At 36.5% G+C, this 21,179-nt stretch overlaps 1 protein-coding gene across 1 annotated transcript; it reads left to right on the top strand.

Annotated features, from left to right (window-relative positions):
• The first annotated feature begins 968 nt into the window (after window positions 1–968).
• LOC8284869 (importin-4) lies at window positions 969–11,648 on the top strand. Its single transcript, XM_015716369.2, has 21 exons — window positions 969–1,516; window positions 1,665–1,797; window positions 1,911–2,047; window positions 2,142–2,187; window positions 2,561–2,773; window positions 2,936–3,439; window positions 3,554–3,688; window positions 3,816–4,031; window positions 4,108–4,197; window positions 4,280–4,524; window positions 4,617–4,705; window positions 6,116–6,156; window positions 6,583–6,613; window positions 6,726–6,848; window positions 6,955–7,172; window positions 7,273–7,368; window positions 7,468–7,580; window positions 7,840–7,972; window positions 8,051–8,155; window positions 10,495–10,839; window positions 11,296–11,648. Exons 1-20 carry the CDS (start codon window positions 1,242–1,244, stop codon window positions 10,693–10,695), a joined length of 3,144 nt encoding a protein of 1,047 aa, XP_015571855.2. The 5' UTR covers window positions 969–1,241; the 3' UTR covers window positions 10,696–10,839; window positions 11,296–11,648.
• Window positions 11,649–21,179: the final 9,531 nt, after the last annotated feature.

Below are 21,179 nucleotides of genomic sequence, written 5' to 3' on the forward strand. Positions count from 1 at the left end.
CCTTTGACATCAAGATTAACTTTGATACTGCTGTAGACAAGGCTTCAACTAAAGGTGTTGTTGGTCTAATCGCAAGAAACATTCAAAACGTTATTGTGGGTTCCTTGGGTAAAAGGTTTGCGGCTATTACAAACCCATTCACTCTTGAGTCTCTAGTCCTCAGAGAAAGTCTTGCATGGGTTGCCTCTAAAGGCTGGAGAAATGTTTGTTTCGAAGGAGATGTTGAATTTGTCATTCATAGTGTCACTGGTTGTATTATCCCTATTATGGATGTTGTAGTTATCTATAAAGATATTGGAAAACTTAAGAAGTCTTTCTATAGGACTTCTTTCAATTTTGTTAGGAGAATTGACAATATTTTAGCTTATAATTTAGCTAGAAGTATGTGTTTGTACTATTGATGTTTCCTCTAACTTGTTTTGTATTGATTACTTTTTTTACCATTCCATATATGGCTATTATTAAAAGAAATTGTAATTTAAATAGTTAAGTATATATTTGTTTCAAAAAATAATATAAGGACAAATTTATTTAAGATAAGTATAAGAAAATACCATGTGGTTTCACCATTTTACAACTTCAAACATGTGATGTTTTTTTTTTCAAACAAAGGGAGGTATATGATTTCAAATTGTGATAAAAAAAGGTGTATATTTTTATTAAAACATTTCGAATGATTTAGACATTTTCATTCCGATCAGCCATCATTATCATATTGACGTATTTGATAATTTGAGTTTAAAATTTAACAACTCTTATTTTGTTGTTTGATTGTCAAATTACAGTTTAAAAGTCATTGATTTAATAAGATCGTTTGACGATCAAATAACGAAAATTATGAGTTATTAAATATTAAACTTAAGCTATCAAACACATTAGAGTGAAAATTTCTAAATATTAGAGAATATTAAACATTTTAAGAGTAAAATATTTTTTTATGATAATCTAGAACTACTTCCATGTTTTACTTGAAGTTATAAAATACTTATTCGAATTTATTTTTCCACCTAAATGTTAAGCGTAAAAGGTAGAAAGGGAATATAAAAAAAAATTAAATAAATAAAAAGAAAAGGCAAAGATGTGATGTCGGACGCTATAAAAACCAAAATCTCTTGAAAAAGAAGCAAAGCAAAAACCCCCAAAGCAAAAACCCTTCCACTTCTTCTTCTTCCCCTTCTTTAGCCACCACCACCTCTTTACTATTTACTATTTGTTACAGAAGGAAAGAACAGAAAATTAAAATGGCACAATCTCTTGAACTTTTGTTGATTCAATTCTTGATGCCAGATAACGATGCTAGAAGGCAAGCAGAAGAACAGATTAAGAGGTTGGCTAAAGATCCTCAGGTGGTCCCCGCCCTAGTTCAACACCTTCGCACCGCCAAGACCCCTAACGTCCGCCAATTGGCTGCCGTTCTCCTCCGAAAGAAGATCACTGGTCACTGGGCCAAGCTTCCTCCTCAGCTCAAGAACCTTGTCAAACAGTCTCTTATCGAGAGTATTACTATGGAGCACAGGTTTTTTTAACTATCATTTCTTTCTTTTATAAAACGTGACATTTTTGTAAAATATATACCAATCATACATGACATGCGTCATATATACCTGGAGTGGTTAACTCTTACAATTATTCTTTTTTTTTTTAAAAAAAAAAAATGTTGGCAGTCCACCTGTAAGGAGAGCAAGCGCAAATGTAGTGAGTATAATAGCGAAATATGCAGTTCCTGCTGGAGAGTGGCCAGATTTGCTTCCTTTTTTGTTCCAATGTAGTCAAAGCGTCCAGGAAGATCATAGAGAAGTAACTATCTTCCTTTCGTTTTTTTTTTTTGAACTCTAAAGAAGGAAATAATTCTATGTCTTTTTTTTTTTTTCTTTTGATGATCTGTTATTATTTATTTTGTGGGTGGGAAGGTAGCATTGATCCTGTTCAGCTCGTTAACTGAAACAATTGGGGGTGCATTTCAACCTCATTTCAATGATTTGCAAGCTCTTTTACTCAAGTGCTTACAAGATGAGACTAGCAATCGTGTCAGGGTTGCTGCCCTCAAGTAATAACTACAATTTCGATTTTGATGTTTCTGCTGCTTCAAGTACATATCTTTTCTGGTTTTCTAATTGGAATCTTAATTTGTATGGTAACAGGGCAGTTGGTTCTTTTCTAGAATTTACACATGATGGGGCTGAAGTGGTAAGTTTACATCCTTTTATCATTTTTATTCTTAGCAGGTATTGATTGTTAATTCAATGAAGAAAATCCATTTAAATTACTGGGGTAAAAAGTACAAATGAACTGCAGAATATCGTACGTGGGTTCGTAAGAATTATATGTTTTCTAGGCCAGTACAATCGAGGACTAATGTGGGTTCGTAAGTTCTTTGAAATTTATTCATAGGCTAATATATTAAATGGATGCCTGTTGCATTTATTTATTGATAAAATTCTTACTCCTTGGCAGTTGTCCCTATAATAAGAGTGATTTTTTATTAGTATGTATATGTTTTGAGTTGGGACTCTTGGCAGTCATATTAATAATATTAAATCATTTTAATTATATTAAACAGGTAAAGTTTCGGCAATTCATTCCAAGCATTTTGAATGTAGCAAGGCAATGCCTTGCCTCTGGTGAGGAGGATGTTGCTGTCATTGCTTTTGAAATCTTTGATGAGCTGATTGAGTCTCCAGCTCCTCTTCTTGGAGATTCTGTTAAATCCATTGTGCAATTCTCTCTTGAGGTTTGCTCAAGTCAAAATTTGGAATCAAACACACGTCATCAGGTACGAGCACCAATTACATCTCTTTAGGTTTTCTTACTCTTTCTGGAACAGTTTCTCGAGCCACATCTGTGTATGAGTAGGTGGACTTTATACATAGTTGATTCTTGTTTGCTTTTATGTCAGTGTATTTTGCTTACTTGTTGTCCTTTTTCTTAATATTAGGCCATTCAGATAATTTCATGGATGGCAAAGTACAAATCCAGTTCCCTGAAAAAGTATAAGCTGGTCATCCCCATTTTGCAAGTGATGTGCCCCTTGCTTGCGGAATCAACCGATGCTGATGAAGACGATGATCTTGCTCCGGACCGTGCTGCTGCTGAAGTTATTGACACTATGGCCTTGAACCTTGCAAAGCATGTCTTTCCCCCTGTTTTTGAGTTTGCTTCATTTAATATTCGGCATGCAAATCCAAAGTATCGTGAAGCTTCTGTAACAGCTTTAGGTGTTGTTTCAGAGGGTTGTTTAGACTCGATGAAAGATAAGCTGGAACCCGTTCTTCATATTGTTTTAGGGGCTTTGAGGGATCCAGAACAAATGGTTAGAGGTGCTGCCTCATTTGCTTTGGGTCAGTTTGCTGAGCATTTGCAGCCTGAAATAGTATCTCATTATGAAAGTGTTCTTCCCTGCATACTGAATGCCCTTGAGGATGCATCTGACGAAGTAAAGGTAACAGAGAAATACATCAATGCTGGATAAGTTCTGTCTTGAAATTTTTGCAATTATTTTTTATTAACAGGACTCCTTTAATTAAAATGATTATTTTTCTGTGATTGTCAACAGGAGAAGTCCTACTATGCTTTAGCAGCATTCTGCGAGAATATGGGTGAAGAAATTCTTCCTTTTCTTGATCCTTTGATGGGGAAGCTTCTTGCAGCCCTTCAAAATAGTCCGCGAAACTTGCAGGAGACATGCATGGTATGAATCTGCATTTATGCCCTAGTTTTGAAAAGTGAACTAATCCAATTTTATTTATTTATTAAGACTTTTTTGTGGTTTTTCCTTAGCTAGAACTCACATTCACTTATGATGACCATTTTTGTAGTCTGCAATTGGTTCAGTTGCATCTGCTGCAGAGCAAGCTTTTATTCCATATGCCGAAAGGGTATTGGAGTTGATGAAATCTTTCATGGTGCTCACTAATGATGAGGATCTCAGGTCACGAGCGAGGGCTACTGAGCTTGTTGGAATAGTTGCTATGTCTGTTGGGAAAATGAGGATGGAACCAATTCTACCCCCTTTCATGGAAGCTGCAATTTCTGTAACTACACTTGCATTTCCCTTTTTCAGTCTAAATATATCCCTTCAGTAATTGATTTACGTTGTACCTTTCCCAGGGTTTTGGATTGGAGTTTAGTGAGCTTCGGGAGTACACACATGGATTTTTTAGCAATGTGGCAGAAATTTTGGATGATAGTTTTACACAGGTTTGTTTGACTTCTTTAAAACAATTTTATGTGATTGTTTTCTTAATGACTGTGTTCGTTTGAAACCTTATTTTGTGCACAGTATCTTCCTCATGTTGTACCCTTGGCATTCTCCTCCTGCAATCTTGATGATGGCTCGGCCGTAGATATTGATGAATCTGATGATGAAAATGTTAATGGTTTTGGTGGTGTGTCATCTGATGATGAAGCTCATGATGAGCCAAGAGTTCGAAATATCAGTATAAGAACAGGAGTATTGGATGAAAAGGCAGCTGCAACTCAGGCACTTGGCTTGTTTGCGCTGCACACTAAGAGTGCTTATGCACCGTATCCTATTTCTTTTTGACTTTTTTTTTTTTTATTTTTTCATTTGTCAGCATTCTAAAAATTGAGAGTCTTGGTTTCCTTAATTATCTTAGCTATTTTGAGGAGTCATTAAAGATTTTGCTAAGACATTCTGGGTATTTTCATGAAGATGTCCGGCTTCAGGCAATCATTGCTTTAAAGCGTAAGTCACAACTATATGTTTGTTTTTATCTTCCTAGCCCATTACTACTTTCACCTTGTTTAAGTTAGTGTCTATTTTACTTGGTGAGATCTGCTAACTATTTCTATTTAATGAATTCTTCTGGTTGTATCTGACAATGCATTAAACTTCAGAAGGCATTAAGTGAAGTGGAAGCTTAAGCATTCAATATTAGATTTGCATGCCTGAAAATATTAAAATATTTAATATATACTTTTATTATCAAGATTAGTTAAGGATTGATTCTGAGCTAGCATGACCCAAAATCAATTCTTGGATTAGGGAGATATGGCTTGTTGTTTTGGGATGAGGCCCATCAAGGAGGATTGTCGTTTAATCTTTGACCTTGGTAATGCTTAATTTAAAGCCTAACCGTTTTTTCCCACAACAATGCAATGCACCAAACCCTTAATATTGCGCCATATGACATGAAGATCAATGGTCCTTGTGCCCTCCTCTAACCCTGTACATGCCTAATACTTGAGAAATCAAGCTAGAACTTTCTAGCGAACAATGTCTCCCTAAGAGACCTCAGGAATCCAATTATTCTCTTAATCCTATCACAGTTTTCTACCACATCAATATCCTCATTAAGATACTGAATGATTTGTATACCAATGTAGAGAGGTGTTGTGCTCTGATCTTTTCCATTAACTCGCTTATCCATTTTCCCACGCCTCTCTCTAAGTTATCCTAAACACTCTCCTCCTACAAATACCTTATGACCACAGCTATACATATGCAGTTAGAAAATCTAGCATCTTCATGCAAAATAATGTTTGTGTTTCTAATTTTAGCATAGCTTGTATTCTGTATTTTCTTTTCTTTAATAATTTTATGATGCCTTTCATCCTTTTCTTTAAAACTAAACATTCCCTGCTTCAAACTTTTCTGGTATCTCTTACCCTCCAATAATTAGACCTAGAATTTTGTGTAAAAATAGATGAAATGCTTCATATTAGTTCCACTCTGGAAAAATTGCTATACATCTGGTGTATAATCCAATATGTTCTGTCTGGTTGTTAAAGAGCACAACAAAGCATGATTTGTGCTACCGATGAAAAAGGAAAATGAGACTAAAGTATAAATGTTGAAACATTTGTTTCAGAAAACTGATTATTTTCCACTTTTATGTAGCACTGGAAATAGAGACTAGCTCTTGATTTTCAACTGTATCTTCTGTTAATACATTCTTGCATTGCATGGCCTTTTTCTTGAGCTCCACTTTTGTATAGTTCAAGATTTGTGAGCCTGTAACCTTTTTGAACTCTTCTAAGCCTGTATCACTTTTAGCAAAATGGGATACACCAAATAACTTCACTGGTGTACTAAAAATTGTTCCGTCTCTTCACAACCATGGTAATTCTGATTTTTGATTCATTGTTATTGCAGATATTTTAACGGCAGGATATGCACTGTTTCAGAGTCATAATGTGAGTATATAATAGAGTTATTAATTGTTACCTTTTTCAGTGGCTCTGGAGAAGTATTAATCTTTCTCTAGACCCTAGTTCCTACCTCTCCCACCTCTTTTCTACTATTTTGCTTGTATTGGTGGCTTCCAAATACTTACCTATTACTTGAATGTCCCATAAGTGGCTATGTCCTGTCTGATTTTGGCTTTAGTTTGATAAAATCTAATTCAGTTTTCTTGGGCTTGTGATATAAGTGGAACCATTTTCTCTGGCATGAGTTCTTCCTTGGCTGATATTTTTACAAGCTCTCACATCATGTAATCAGTTTATTGTTTTGTGAGAATGAAATGAACAATCATATAGGTGGCTAGATATGCCCTTCTATAGGTTGCTGAGTGTTGGATGGCTGTTACATATTAATAATTTTGCTTCTTATTTTTGCAGGAGGGACCAGCAAAGGCAAGAGAAGTTCTTGGTGAGAAGATAACATGATTGTGACATATATCTATAATTAGATTTACTGCTAATCATCCCTGATTTTTGTACTTGCTAATAAGTTCCAATAAATCACCTCTTTATAACTGCAGATAATGTGATGCATATTTATATCAAGACGATGACTGAAGATGAGGACAAGGAAGTTGTTGCTCAAGCTTGCATGAGCATAGCAGACATTATAAAGGATTATGGTTACGTGGCTATTGAACCTTGTAAGTGCAGCTCTAATTTGTTCCATTTTCTTGGTGGGATATAGTAGTTCTGGTATTAGGATCCTCATGTCTCCTGCTTCTGTATTCAAAATTTTTCTTATTTCAGATATATCTCGGCTTGTTGATGCAACTTTGGTATTGCTCAGAGAGGAATCAGCCTGTCAGCAATCAGAAGATGATAGTGATGTTGATGATGCTGATGCTGAACATGATGAGGTGCTTATGGATGCAGTCTCTGACCTGCTTCCGGCATTTGCAAAATCCATGGGTGTTCATTTTGCACCAATCTTTGCGAAGCTATTTGAACCTTTCATGAAATTCGCGGTATGGTTGGCTGTTGGTACTTATAACATATCTATTTGCTCCCTCATGCTAAGACTTTCCTAAAATGGAAGCTTAGTGTTTTTATTTTTGAGAACTGCAGAAAGCTTCACGCCCTCCGCAGGATCGAACTATGGTGGTTGCTTGCCTAGCTGAAGTTGCTCAGGATATGGGTGCTCCAATAGCAGGCTATGTTGATGTAATATTAGAATATCAACTTCTTTTTTTTTTTCATATTTGGATCTTCTGCAGTTTCCAGAATTTTCTCTATTTCCTGAAAGTTCTTATCTTGTTTCAGAGAGTAATGCCCTTAGTACTAAAAGAACTAGCATCATCAGAAGCAACCAACAGAAGAAATGCTGCATTTTGTGTTGGAGAGTTGTGTAAAAATGGAGGCGAATCAACTTTCAAGTATCCTTCCATACAGAACCCATGGACTGATCCCTCAATCTCTGTTACATCATGCTTTATTGCCATCTCTCTCCCTCTTCAATATTTATAAATTATCTTTCATAATAGCTTGCTTTGAGACTATGGTGGGTCAAGAGTACTGTAAAAATTTAATGATGATAAAGAATTTGAAAATTTGTGATTAGCTATTTTGACACTGAATTCATTCCCTTTCAAGCCATCTGTATTTCTGGAGCTTTTTTCCTTTCATCAATATCAGATTCTATGGTGATATTTTACGCGGACTTTACCCATTATTTGGGGAATCTGAGCCAGATGCTGTCAGGGATAATGCAGCTGGTGCAGTGGCAAGGATGATAATGGTGCATCCCCAGTCCATCCCATTGAATCAGGTTATTCCTTGGGGTACTTTTATCTCTAATGACGTGACAACTAATTACTGCGATTTAATAATCTGCATTACTATTCAGGTCCTTCCTGCTTTCTTGAAAGTTCTTCCATTAAAGGAAGATCATGAGGAGTCCATGGCTGTCTATAGCTGTGTCTCTAATCTGGTTTTGTCATCCAATCCGCAGGTATTTGTTCGGTCCCTATTGTTAGTACATGCATGTTTATGTATGTTTGTCATCGGATATATTGGCATGCGCTTTTCACATAGAGAGAATTTTCCTAAATTAAACGTGTGCCAAGCATTTGCTTAAGTTAGGTGACTGTTTACCATATTTGACTAAAATTAAGCACTTTTTCCCTCAACATGGAAAAAAGTGTTTACCATATGTGTCGTCTAGAACGTAAACTTTTCAACAAAAACACTTCCAACTATAAGTCCAACTGTATATGTAAATAATTTAAAATACTATTATCTTTCTGCTAAGAGTGCTCTTCTTTAGTTAGATATGAACCAATGCAAACTTAACATTCTTTTACAATTTTTTTGATTTTAGACAATGTGTAATATTTTTCTTCAGTTTTTTTCTTATGTTTATTATAATTATAATCTATTGTAATTTCTACCAAATGTAAAATTTTAGTTTTAATTTATTTTTCGATGTTATGTCAAAATAGTTTATTGTTTTTGCATAAAAGAGAAAAAGTTTATTTTTGAGTACTTCCTCATACAAATAGTATTTTGTGTAGCCAAATCAGGCTAAAGATGACAGTCTAATCCGAGCTTGGAAACTCGATCCGGACTCATCTGAAACTGTCCGAATCCAAAATGACTCAAACCTGAAGCAACCTAATACTGAAGTGATCTGAGACCCGAGAACGAAACAACTCAAGTCCGAAATAGTCAAAAATAAAAAATAACCTGAAGCCAAAGGAGACCCAATAATATCTAAATTTATAACCGACACAACCCGATTTAAAATTTGAAAATGACCTAAATCGTAATTTTTATAAAATAAAAATAATATTTGGTGATATTTAATTACCATATATAATGACTTTTAATACTAATTTTCTTAATATTTTTTATTTTCAATTTTAAAAGATATATTTTGTAATATCTCTGTATATCTAATCTTTTAAAATTATTGTTTTATAAATTGTTAATCATTAAATAAAGTAATTAGCTTGAGTTTATATATGTATATATATATTATATCAAGAAATAAAATTATTAAAAAGTAATCAAATAAAATAATTTAACTTAAGAAATAGATCTTCGTATTTGTTCTTGTAATTCAGTTCAATTTCTGTTTAAATTTTTATTTAAAAGAAAGAAAAGAGTGATTGAAAATAAAATTATGCTTTGAGTAAAAAAGTTAAAATTAATTTTGAACAATTTATCTTAATAAAAGTCAAGAAACTTGGTTGATAATGAAAATTTAATTAAAATAAATTTTCGACATTGATAGCATTTGAATTTAAATTTTTTTAATTTATCAATGGAAACACTTCCATAAGTAAATTAAATAATTAAATTAATTATTCTTAATAATTATATATTGTTAATTTTTGAGAATTTTTGAAGAAAAATCCAAGGTAAAAAATCCGATGGTTCAATAAAAAGGCGGTCGTGCAGATTTGAGGCAGAAGATGGTCCACCACCAGCAGAAAATTTGAACTTTGGATCTTCAACTAGAAAATTCTAAGAAATTTAAATATATAGAATTTTACTGGATAAAATTTATGATGTACTTATATTTAATTAATATTTTTTTTAATATCAAAAAATTAAATCAGATATGTTAATCTGAAAATTTATTCCGAACCTGAGGCAACTCAAACTAGATTTTATCCAAACCCGAAAATAAGTCGGGTCAAAATGACCCGAATCTGAAATTAATTCGAAATAATACGAAACCCGAAGCGATCTTATCCGAACTCAATTCGACTCTCCCGATTGCCATCTCTAGCTAATGACAAAAGGAAGATCGACACTATAGGTGTTACAATAATTAAATTCACTACTTCAGCAAACACTGTTATGTCATACTGCAATCTCGTGTTCATTGGGCAAGTAACCAATCATTTTCATAGATTAATGATTTTAGTTGGGAAAGGTACACTTTAGTTATCCAGGCATTATCTAACTTCTAATGGGAAATCAAAGCTTGACTTCACCTCATTGTGCCAGTAAGGTTTATTCCATTGCATCTGCAATTCAAGATTTACATATTTCATATTTATAAATTTCATATTTCACTTCATTTGTCTAGTTTATGAATTTCACAAGATAGGTTGAGAATGTATCGACACTAGATGGGCTTGAGATCAGTCTGATGGTCTGGAGAGATATTACTTAAAATACACAGTTGAACAGATGATACTAACGATGGTTATAGGTTTCACATTTATTAGTTAGACCTCTTGATCATTTACTCATATAATAAAGTAATTTATGTGCTTTTGTATATTGATTTCAGTTATCAATGTCATGTTCGTTATATCTTTCTTGTGTGCAAAACAGATTCTTACGCTTGTCCCAGAGTTGGTTAATCTTTTTGCTCAAGTTGTGGTGTCTCCGGTTGAAACACCAGAAGTTAAGGCTCAAGTAGGAAAAGCCTTCTCTCACCTCATATCATTATATGGCAATCAAATGCAACCACTTTTGAGCAACCTATCACCAGCACATGCAAATGCTTTGGCTGCATTTGCCCCAAAAGCTTGATGCCTGTTTATAGCTATTGGTCTTCATACCATTTTTGGAGTTGTTTCTCTTCACAGCATTTGTTTCTCAAAGATTTTGTTTTCCAGAGGGAACTCTGCTTTGACAAGGAGCCTAAATCGGGGCAAGGGCTGGTCAACTTATCAGGTATGCAGGAATCTGCTTTAGGGCCCTTTTGCCAGAACACGGACAGCAGTAGGTATTAGGTAGATACTTATAATAACTTAGAGGAAGTCTGCTGGGGAGTAATCAACTAATATTAGCATTCCAAGAACATAAAACATATATAAGATCTATTGCTTGTAGAATCTATCCACTGTTTAGTGGCAGATATAAATGAATGCAACCTAGGATATGATCTATAAATGTTTCTCCAAAATTTAGTAATGGTGAAAGCATCCAGCGCAATGACAACTAAATTTTTATTTTATAAGATTTTCTTCTGGGAAAACTTTAAAGGTTAAATTAATTAAATTCTAGAACCTAAAATCTTATTTGGCTACCTTTTAACTTAAATTTTCATTTATTGGCACCATGTTTTCTCTGGCATGTGTTGTATCTGCTTCATTAGCACCGGTTATCATAAATTGCTTATTTTTACAGGACTTGGACCTCAAATACTTTCGCCCTCTTCTGGGGAGCCATTGTCTTTATATCTTATGGTATTCATTTCTTTTCAAATCTTTCTTTTGCTATTATTTTTTTCCTTCCAGCTTTCAATTTTTTGGTTTGTCGAGGTTGGTTGCATGAAGCGTTTTTGAGTGTGTTATAGGGTATTAATTTGTGATTTTATCCTCTATTTAAAGCAAAAATGTAATTTCTTTTCATATAATTTAATATAAGAGCAGTGCAATTTTCTTTTTTAATTGTGAGTTATGTATAAAGCACAGGTTGCATACGAAGGTTCCATTTGCTGATTTGTGCAAATGATTCATATTGAATTCTCTATTTTTCCATCTTGAAAGTTGTTTCTCTTCGTTTCATATCAGAAAATGGCACTTAGTTGCTTGATGTTGATTTATTCCCCTGCATCGTCTTAAACTTCTAATGTTAAATGTCCGGTGACCAACAGAATGATTAAAGTTGTGAGCATTACTAAATTCTTTTAGTTAGAAGCAAGCAAAGGATTTTATTAATAAGCGAAGGACTAGAGACATGGAAAATCTGAACCTAAGCATGGATACTTTCCAAACCTAAAGGCCTTAGCGGTATGGGATTTAGGAAATCTCATGAATTCAAGTTAGCGCTTGGAAACTCACACACCCTTCCTCCTCTGGGGTAAACTTTTAAGAGCTTTTATATTTTCATACTAAGTGACCCTTTGCTAGCGACCCTTTGCGATGCGTTTGGTTCAGTTCGCTCGTGCTGCAAGCTCACGGTTTGGTTGGTTCATGCTGCAAGCTGCAAGCCCACGGGTCGTACAAAGTGGTATAGATATTTAGTAATCTGCCATATGGTTCCTACGTATGTAGAAAATTGAAGAACTTGTAATTTCATCACACTGTTAAGAGTAAATAAACACCTCAGGGCTAATGTATTTTTTTTTAAGGCAAAAGGTAGAAAAATGCACTTGAACTTATTATAAAATTTCAATTAAGTTTTCATTCCTTTTTTTTTTGGCTAAATTAAATTCATTAATTTTTATAAAAAGTTCAATTAAATTTCTATTCTTTTTTCGGACTAATTAAATTCATTAATTTTTATAAAAGATGTAATTAATTTTTGACGCTAACAGCGTTCAAAATGTTGTTAAGTGTAAGGATCCTATTATTTTAACAGTGCGAATAATAACCGCTCCGAATATTATAAAATTTAAAATCACATTTATATCATATGATGGAGAGAGTTATTTTTTCTTTATTTAATTACATTATAGCTTCTACAAATGTGAATTTTATTTTTATTGTTAATAATCTTTTATCTAAAAAATATTGGTGACAGTGATGGATGGCCACTAAACTTTTTAAGCAAGGCCAAATAAACTTTTTGAGCTTTTTTGGTCATTTTAATCCAAAATTTAATGTTTTTGGTTCATTTAAATCCATTTTCTTGACAAAAATAAGAAATTGAGTTGCACCTCCCACAATAAGCGCGTGAATATAAAAAGAATAAATAATAAATACTGTTTCTAAATTAATCGTTAATATTTTCCTCAAAGCAAATTAATTATTAACATAATAAATAATTAAACAACAAAACTAAATCTTTTTATAATTACTGTTGCTACCATCACCTTATCAACTACGTCACAACTACTGTTTCCGTCCACAACAATCACCCCTAATAATTTCATTTTTCAAATTTAAAACAACATTAACACCTAATAATTTTCTTTTTTCAAATTCATAATAATACTAGCAACGAAAAAACAATCAAAACAACTATTCTCATTAACTATTGTTAGTAATTAAAACAACTAAGATGTTTTATCGAACACCTTGCTTGCATTGTACAAGCAATGATGATTTCAACTCTCCTTCAATCCATTATTCCCTTTCATTTTAAACCATAATAAAATTACAACAACATCAAAATATGAAAAAATCCAATAAAACATCAACAATAGCAAAAAGCACATAAATAATTACAAGAAGAAGAGCTTTGGTGTTCTTTGTTTTTATCAACGAGAGGAGAGATTGCAGGTGTAGTTCCTTCCATAATGGTGGATTTATTCAATTTAGTGGTGGTTGAGAATGAGTAATTTAAAGAAAAAGACGAGATAGAAACCCGAAGACCTGGTGATACTCACAATACTAACCATTGTAAGGCTTAGGATTATCTTTCAGCGATTGGGGCGTAAGCTTCCCTTTTACTTCTGCTTCTATGTAGAGGGCCTTATTGTGATCTCTTCCCTCAAGCGGTAGGTCTTCATTTGAGAAGCTAATCATTTTGGTAGTCTTGTTAGTTACCGTTTTGATCATCTCCTTAGATATAGCTATTATGCTAACACTTATATCAGATAAGGCCGGGATTAGAGCCTTTATGTGGTTTGATGAATGCATAAGCAATTTCCAGACATCGGCTGTCTTTTTCTCATTCCTCCACTGTTCTAGCAACACAACATCCTTGTCTTCAGGTGCTTGCTTCTTTTGCTTTAGCTCTTGTACCTAACTTCTTACCCTTATTCGCTAGCTCACTCTTGGAATCACTATCTGCCTAGATGTCTTTGGCCTCGGCATCTTGAACGTCACTCTCATCCTTAGAATTATACCAGATGGTGATAGCCATGACCGACTTCCTTTCCCCTTCTTTCCAGACCTCCAGGAGACAAGACTCACAAGCGGCTTGGTCGTCATCTGATCTCCAACCACTTGGCACAATAATTTGAGTATTAGCCGAGGGTGGCCTCGAATATCGTACCTTGAAGTCATATTTGCTTGAGGGTTGCCCAAGTAAGTCTTCACACTCATATCGAGGAAGTTGCTCAACCTCCCATTCTATAGAGTCAATTGAGTCCTGAACCTCATGCTTGAGACGGTTGCACTGGTCCGTCATATGCCTAAAAGCCTAGTGATACTTACAATACTGACCATTTTTAGGGTTTGGACTATCTTTCAGCGATTGGGGCTTAAGCTTTCCACTCTATTTTAAGTGTTATAACACCACGGATAGTGGTGCCCCCTAGCTCGGTGAAGGTTCTTTGTAGGCTATCTGGCTTGGTTTTTGGCTCGATTTGAGGTAGATCTTCAAAGGAGTTCATGATGTCCTCTATGCTAAAATCAGGGTTGATCATGGACACTTAGTTTAGGGGTGGTGTGTTGTTATAGTTTGGTAAGGGGTTTCTTCTGGTACTTGGTTGGAATGGGTCAGTGAGCTTTCCGGTGTCGATAAGGTCCTAGATTTCATGCTTCAACTGGATGCAGTTATCGGTGTGGTGGCCAGGTGCTTGGTGGAATTTGTAGTAGGTGCTGAGCTTATATTTGGGTGTGTCTGAGTTTGGTGGGTTTTTAGAGTGGTAGGTTGGAGCATGCTATTCTTAACCAATCTCTCAAAGATCTTAGTGAGAGATTGCTTGAAGTTGGAGAACTTTCTTGGTTGTTGCATAGCATTCACATCCAGGGTCCTACTCCCTCCAGCTCGGTAGTTGGCCCTTCCGCCAATTCTCACGGTCTTTTTTTTATCATTTTCTATTTCTTCAACCTGCAGTCCATCATCTTATAGATCCATGAAGGTTTTAGGGTTCATCATTTGCAACCTTTGAACCCATTCAGGAAGGACATTTCAAACCACCATACAAACTTGGTCCTTTTTAGAGGGCTTATTCTTCATCAATCCGACCTTATTCCTCTATCTAGTTAGGAACTCAGAGAAGGACTTATTTGGCTTCTGCTTAGTGGATTCGCGATCCTTGTTTAACACTTCCAAATGAGTGTTGTAGTGACATTGCTTGACAAAAGAATTGCACAAATCATGCCATTCAGCTTTGGTGAATTTTTCTAGACCATGGTACTAGCCGACATCGGGTCCTTCAAGCAATAGCACAAATAACTTGATAATCTAGATCTTACTCAGCTGAGTAGTTATTATAATGGTTACACACTCCTTTAGATGAACCTTTGGGTCACCAGTCCATTGAACTTGTACATCTCAAACATTCTGAACTTCGCAGACAGCTTATCTTCCCCTGTCAAAACCAACTCTTTGAAATCATAGGCTGGATTCAAACCTCTGATTTCCAGCATACCCTGCATCTTGTCAAGCCGGGCGCTCAAACCACTCATAGCTTCATTGGTGGCAAGGGAAATTTCCCTTTTAGCTTGGTCTAGTATGAACTCATCAAAGTCCTAAAATGTTTGAGGCACTCCCCTTCTAGCTGGGTCTTCAGTGTTGGCATTAGCATTGGTCACGATAGTAGTGGCAGCAGCAGCTTCAGCGACAACAGAGCCGGGTCAATAGCAATAGAAGGGTTAGCCGGCGCAACCGGAGTAGTAGATGGGGCTTGGTTTGCAGCCATCCTAGCCAATAGTTGTTGAAGTTCCTCCTAAATCACACCCTTCAAATCTGGAATGACAACATTCTTAAGGACCTCGACGTCTTGTTCGTTGGACACCCCTTCGGTAGTTTGGCATCTCGGTCTTTCTAGGTGTTCTAACACTATCTTGATCCTTAAAGAACTGGGTACTCTTTCCAGCCTCCTACTGTCTTGCCTCTTCCAACCTACAGGAGAGTCTACATGGTTAAAAACCAAAGGTTAGTATGATGCATGGGATGCATGATGCACATGCCATAAGCTCTCAAGGCGGATTAAAACAAATAAGGTTATGTTTCTTAGTGTAAGCATAAAGTTCATTTTATTGAACATGCTGGCTACTTTGGGATCCATGTAGTCCTCGTAGAGAATAACCACTTGGAATCTAATAAGGGTGTCCACCTCTTTGACAACTTCATGGATTGTAAGACGACTTTACCACCTTCAGCGTGAATAGTGACGATCTCGCCTTTATGAGGGACTTTCACTTTCTGATGCATTGTAGAAGGGAATCCTCCTAGGGTATGGAACCGTGACCTTCCCAATAATAGTGCATAAGTTACTGGGATGTCCAGGACAGTAAAATCCACCCAGGATTCAATTGCATTTGTCTTCACCAGTGTTGAAAACGTCCCTTTTTTTTCTCGTTACAGGCCCTTATAACTATCTCTGATGGTTTTAGGTCCTTCGCAGTCATCCCAAATCTAGGGAGTATGCGAGATGGACATGCGTTGATAGCTGGCCCATTATCAACCATCATACATGGGCTTCTTTTCCGTTTCACCTTTGCTGCTATGTAAAGGGCCTTGTTGTGGTCCCTTACCTTAACAGGTAGGTCCTAGTCTGAGAATGTGATCATTCCAATGGTCTTACAAATTACCATTTTGATCATCTCCTATAGGGTTGCTCTTGTGGTGACACTTATACTAGATAAGGCCTGGATCAGATCCTTTCTATATTTTGATGAATGCATTAGCAGCTCTTAAATGTCAGTTGTCTTCTTCTCCTTTTTCCACAATTCTAGCAACACGAAATCCCCGTCTTTAGGTGTTTGCTTCTCTTGCTTCAGCTATTGTACCTCGGCTTCCTTAGCCTTACTCGCTGGCTCAGTCTCAGAATCGCTGTCTGCCCAAATGTCTTTAGCCTCGACGTTTTGAACCTTATTCTCATCACTGAAACTATACCAGATGTCGATAGCCATTACTAACTTCTTTTTGCCCTCTTTTCAGACCTCTAAGAGACAAGGCTCACAAATGGCTTGATTGTCATGTGATCCTCAATCACTTGGCATAATATCCTCAATCCGAACATCAGTTGAGGGTGGCCTTGAGTGCCAGATCCTAAAATCATATATGCTCGAGGGTTGCCCAAGCAGGTCTTCACATTCATATCGAGGAAGTTGCTCAACCTCCCATTCTCCAGAGTCGATTAAGTCCTGGATCTCGTGCTTCAAACGGTTGCATTGGTCTGTCACATGCCCGAAAACCTGGTGATACTCACAACACTAACCATTGTGAGGCTTAGGAATATTTTTCAGCGATTGGGGCGTAAGCTTCCCTTTTACTTCTGCTTCTATGTAGAGGGCCTCATTGTGATCTCTTACCTCAAGCAGTAGGTCTTCATCTAAGAAGTTGATCATTCCGATAGTCTTGTCAATTACCATGTTGATAATCTCCTTAGGTATAGCTATTGTGCTAACACTTATACTAGATAAGGCCTGGATTAGAGCCTTTATGTGGTCTAATGAATGCATCAGCAGTTCCCAAACGTCAGTTATCTTTTTCTCCTTCCTCCACTATTCTAATAACACGGCATCCTTGTCTTCAGGTACTTGTTTCTCTTACTTTAGCTCTTGTACCCCAACTTCATTACCCTTATCCGCTGGCTCACTCTTGAAATCATAGTTCTACACAGATGTCTTTGGCCTCGGCATCTTGAACGTCACTCTCATCCCTAGAACTATACCAGATGTCGATAGCCATGACTGACTTCCTTTCCCTTACTTTCTAGACCTCCAAGAGACAAGGCACACAAGCGGCTTGGTTGTCATCTAATTCCCAACCACTTAGCACAATATCCTCAATTTGAATATCAGTCGAGGGTGGCCTCGAATATCGGACTTTGAAGTCATATTTGCCCGAGGACTGCCCAAGTTAGTCTTCACACTTATATCAAGGAAGTTGCTCAATCTCCCATTCTCTAGACTCAATTAAGCCTAAACCTCATGCTTGAGACGATTGCACTAGTCCGTCACATGCTCAAAAGCCTGGTGATACTTACAATACTGACCATTTTGAGGCTTTGCACTATCTTTTGACGATTAGGGCTTAAGCTTTCCACTATATTTTAAGTGTTAGAACACCACGGATAATGGTGCCCTCAGCTCGGTGAAGGCTCTTTGTAGGCTATCTGGCTTGGTTTGAGGTAGGTCTTCAAAGGAGTTCATGATTACCTCTTTGCTGAAATCAAGGTTGATCATGGACACTTGATTTAGGGGTGGTGTGTTGTTGTAGTTTGGTAAGGAGTTTCTTCTAGTACTCGGTTGGTATGGGTCAATGAGCTTTCCAGCATCGATAAGGTCTTGGATTTCATGCTTCAACCATATGCAGTTATCGATGTGGTGGCCAGGTGCTTATTGGAATTTACAGTAGGTGTTGGGCTTGTATTCGGGTGCGTTTAGGTTTAGTGGGTTTTCAGGGTAGTAAGTTGGAGCATATGCCATTTTGAACCAATCTCTCAAATATCTTAAAGAGAGGTTGCTTGAAGTTGGAGAACTTCCTCGGTTTTTGCACAACATTCACATCCATGATCCTACTCCCTCCAGCCTGGTAGTTCGCCCTTTCGCCAGTTCTCACGGTCTTTCTTTTGTCATTCTCTATTTACTCGACCTGCAGTCCGTCATCGTATAGATTAATGAAGGTTTTAAGGTTCATCATTTGCAATCTTTCAACCCATCTAGGAAGGAAATTTTAGACCACCATATGAACTTGGTACTTTTTAGAGGGCGTGTTCTTCATTAGTCCGGCCATATTCCTCCACCTAGTCAGGAAATCAGAGAAGGACTCATTTAGCTTCTGCTTAGTGGATTCGAGATCTCTAATTGACACTTCCAAATGGATGTTGTGGTTATAATGCTTGACAAAAGAATTGCACAATTCACACCATTTAGCTTTGGTAAATTATTCTAGACCATGGTACTAGTTGACATTGGGTCCTTCAAGCGATAACACAAATAACTTGGCAATCTGGGTCCTACTCAGCTAAGTAGTCCATGATGGTTACATACTCCTTCAGATGAACCTTTGGATCACCAATCCCGTTGAACTTGTTCATCTTAAGTATTCTGAACTTCGCAAGCAACTTATCTTCCCTTATTAAAACCAACTCTTTAAAATCATAGGTTGGATTCCAACCTTTGATTTCCAGCATACCCTGCATCTTGTTAAACTGGGCGCTCAGACCACTCACAGCTTCATTGGTGGCAAGGGCAGTTTCCCTCTTAGCCTGGTCTAACATGAACTCATCGAAGTCCTAAAAATTTTGGGGTACTCCCCTTCTAGCTGGATCTTCAATGTTGGCTTTAGCATTGGTCGCGACAGTAGTGGCAGTAGCAGTTTCAGTGACACCTATAGTCAGTCAATAGCAACAGAAGGGTTAGCAAGGCAACAGGAGCAGCAGGTGGGACTTGGTTTGCAGCCATCCTAGCCAAGAGTTATTGGAGTTCCTCCTAAATCCCACCCTTCAAGTCCTTAATGACACCATTCTTAAGGATCTTGACGTCTTGTTCATTAGCTCTTTCGTTGGCCATCCCTTCAGTAGTTTAGTATCTCGGTCTGTCTAGGTGTTCTAACACTGTTCTGATCCTTAAAGAAATGGGTACTCTTTCCAGCCTCCTAATATCTTGCCTCTTCCAACCCACAAGAGAGTCTATATGGCTAAAAACCAAGGGTTAGTATGATGCATGTGAAATGCACAAGGACAAAGAAAAAGGTTAGTACACACACAATTGTATACAATATATCTTTCCAACCTTATTACTCCCGCACATGGTTCATGGTAAGCCTTCCTTTCCTAGGATTTTTTGTTTAGGCTTTCTATTAACATGGGATAGTAGGCTTGATGCACATGTCATAAGCTCTCAAAGCGGATTAAAACAAATAAGGTGATGTTTCTTAGTGTAAAAATAAAAAAGCCTGCATATTTTGGGCTTAGGGCTTGGTTCCACATTGTGCCAAGGCCTTTCAATACTTGGGCTTAAAATACTTACAAGGAAAATATCTCATATAGCAAGCAACAAGGTACCTAGGAGAAATTACAACGGTCATTACTATGGGCTAAGTCTTGGGTAAGGATAAAAGGCTTCCAAAAGCAAAAAAGTGTTCTTCTTTAGCTCGTCTCCCCACTCAAGGGTCTACGTGACGAAGAAAATATACTCATTACTTGTGAGTGACGGTAGCGAGTATCACAATTCTAGGATTCAAGTGGAGCCAAAGAACCGCTAACCGATGCCATCGAGGCCATAGGGACTAATGTGTATAGTATGTGAAAGTGTAATAATGCAAGAATAATATATTAAATAATAAAATTAAAGATAAAAATATGCTGGAATCAACTTCTCTTATCCCTAGAGAAGTCGCCACAGTGGGCAGCGATTTCGGGCACGCACCCAAGTGTCTTTAGTGACTACGACACTGTAAGGCTTTTCAACCTAATCAGAAATATGCTAATGAGTCACTGAGACTAGCGAGGAGATGGGAGTCGCCACTCTGGTAATCATTGGGATACTTTTACTAATGAGTGGCATTTCTCAGATTCCATAAGGAAGCTTACACTACCAAGTCCATAGATGGATGTGGAAGCCAACTTCCTTATTTGTGCATATTAGTCTTTAATTTTATTGTTTAACAAATTATTCCCTGTAAAGGCAAGCAATTCATACATAGGCATGCCAAAATAATACACATAATACACATAAATCTAGTCTAATTTAATTAACCCAACCCATATTAGAACGGTTAACATAGTTTACTAGCTAATTATTTAGAAGGCCCATCTAGTCTAGCCCAATTACCAATCATGCTCTTGGATTCCAGCCTTTAAGCCTAATGGACTACTTATTATATTGAGGCCCATTCAGTGTGATCCTAATTCTAACTAAGCATGCCAATGCCCCCTAAATCTACTTAAATTTTAGAATTTTAGGCCTAGTTAAAGTTGATTAATATGAGAAAACAACTCCATAAGAGGGGTTTATTTGTAAATAATAGAAAAAACCCTATTCGAGGGGTATATTTGTGAGTATGAGAAAGCAATCCCGTAAAAGGGATATATTTCTTAATATGAGAAAACAACCACGTAAGAGGGTTATATTTGTAAATAATAAAAAATAACCCCGAAAAGAGTATATTTATGAATATGAGAAAACAACTCCATAAAAGAGGTATCTTTATAAATATGAAAAACCATCCCCATACAAGGGGTATATTTGTGAGTATGATAAAGCAGCAACCCCGTAAAA

Source organism: Ricinus communis, chromosome 4 (assembly GCF_019578655.1).
Source record: "Ricinus communis isolate WT05 ecotype wild-type chromosome 4, ASM1957865v1, whole genome shotgun sequence".
Classification (NCBI taxonomy): domain Eukaryota; kingdom Viridiplantae; phylum Streptophyta; class Magnoliopsida; order Malpighiales; family Euphorbiaceae; genus Ricinus; species Ricinus communis.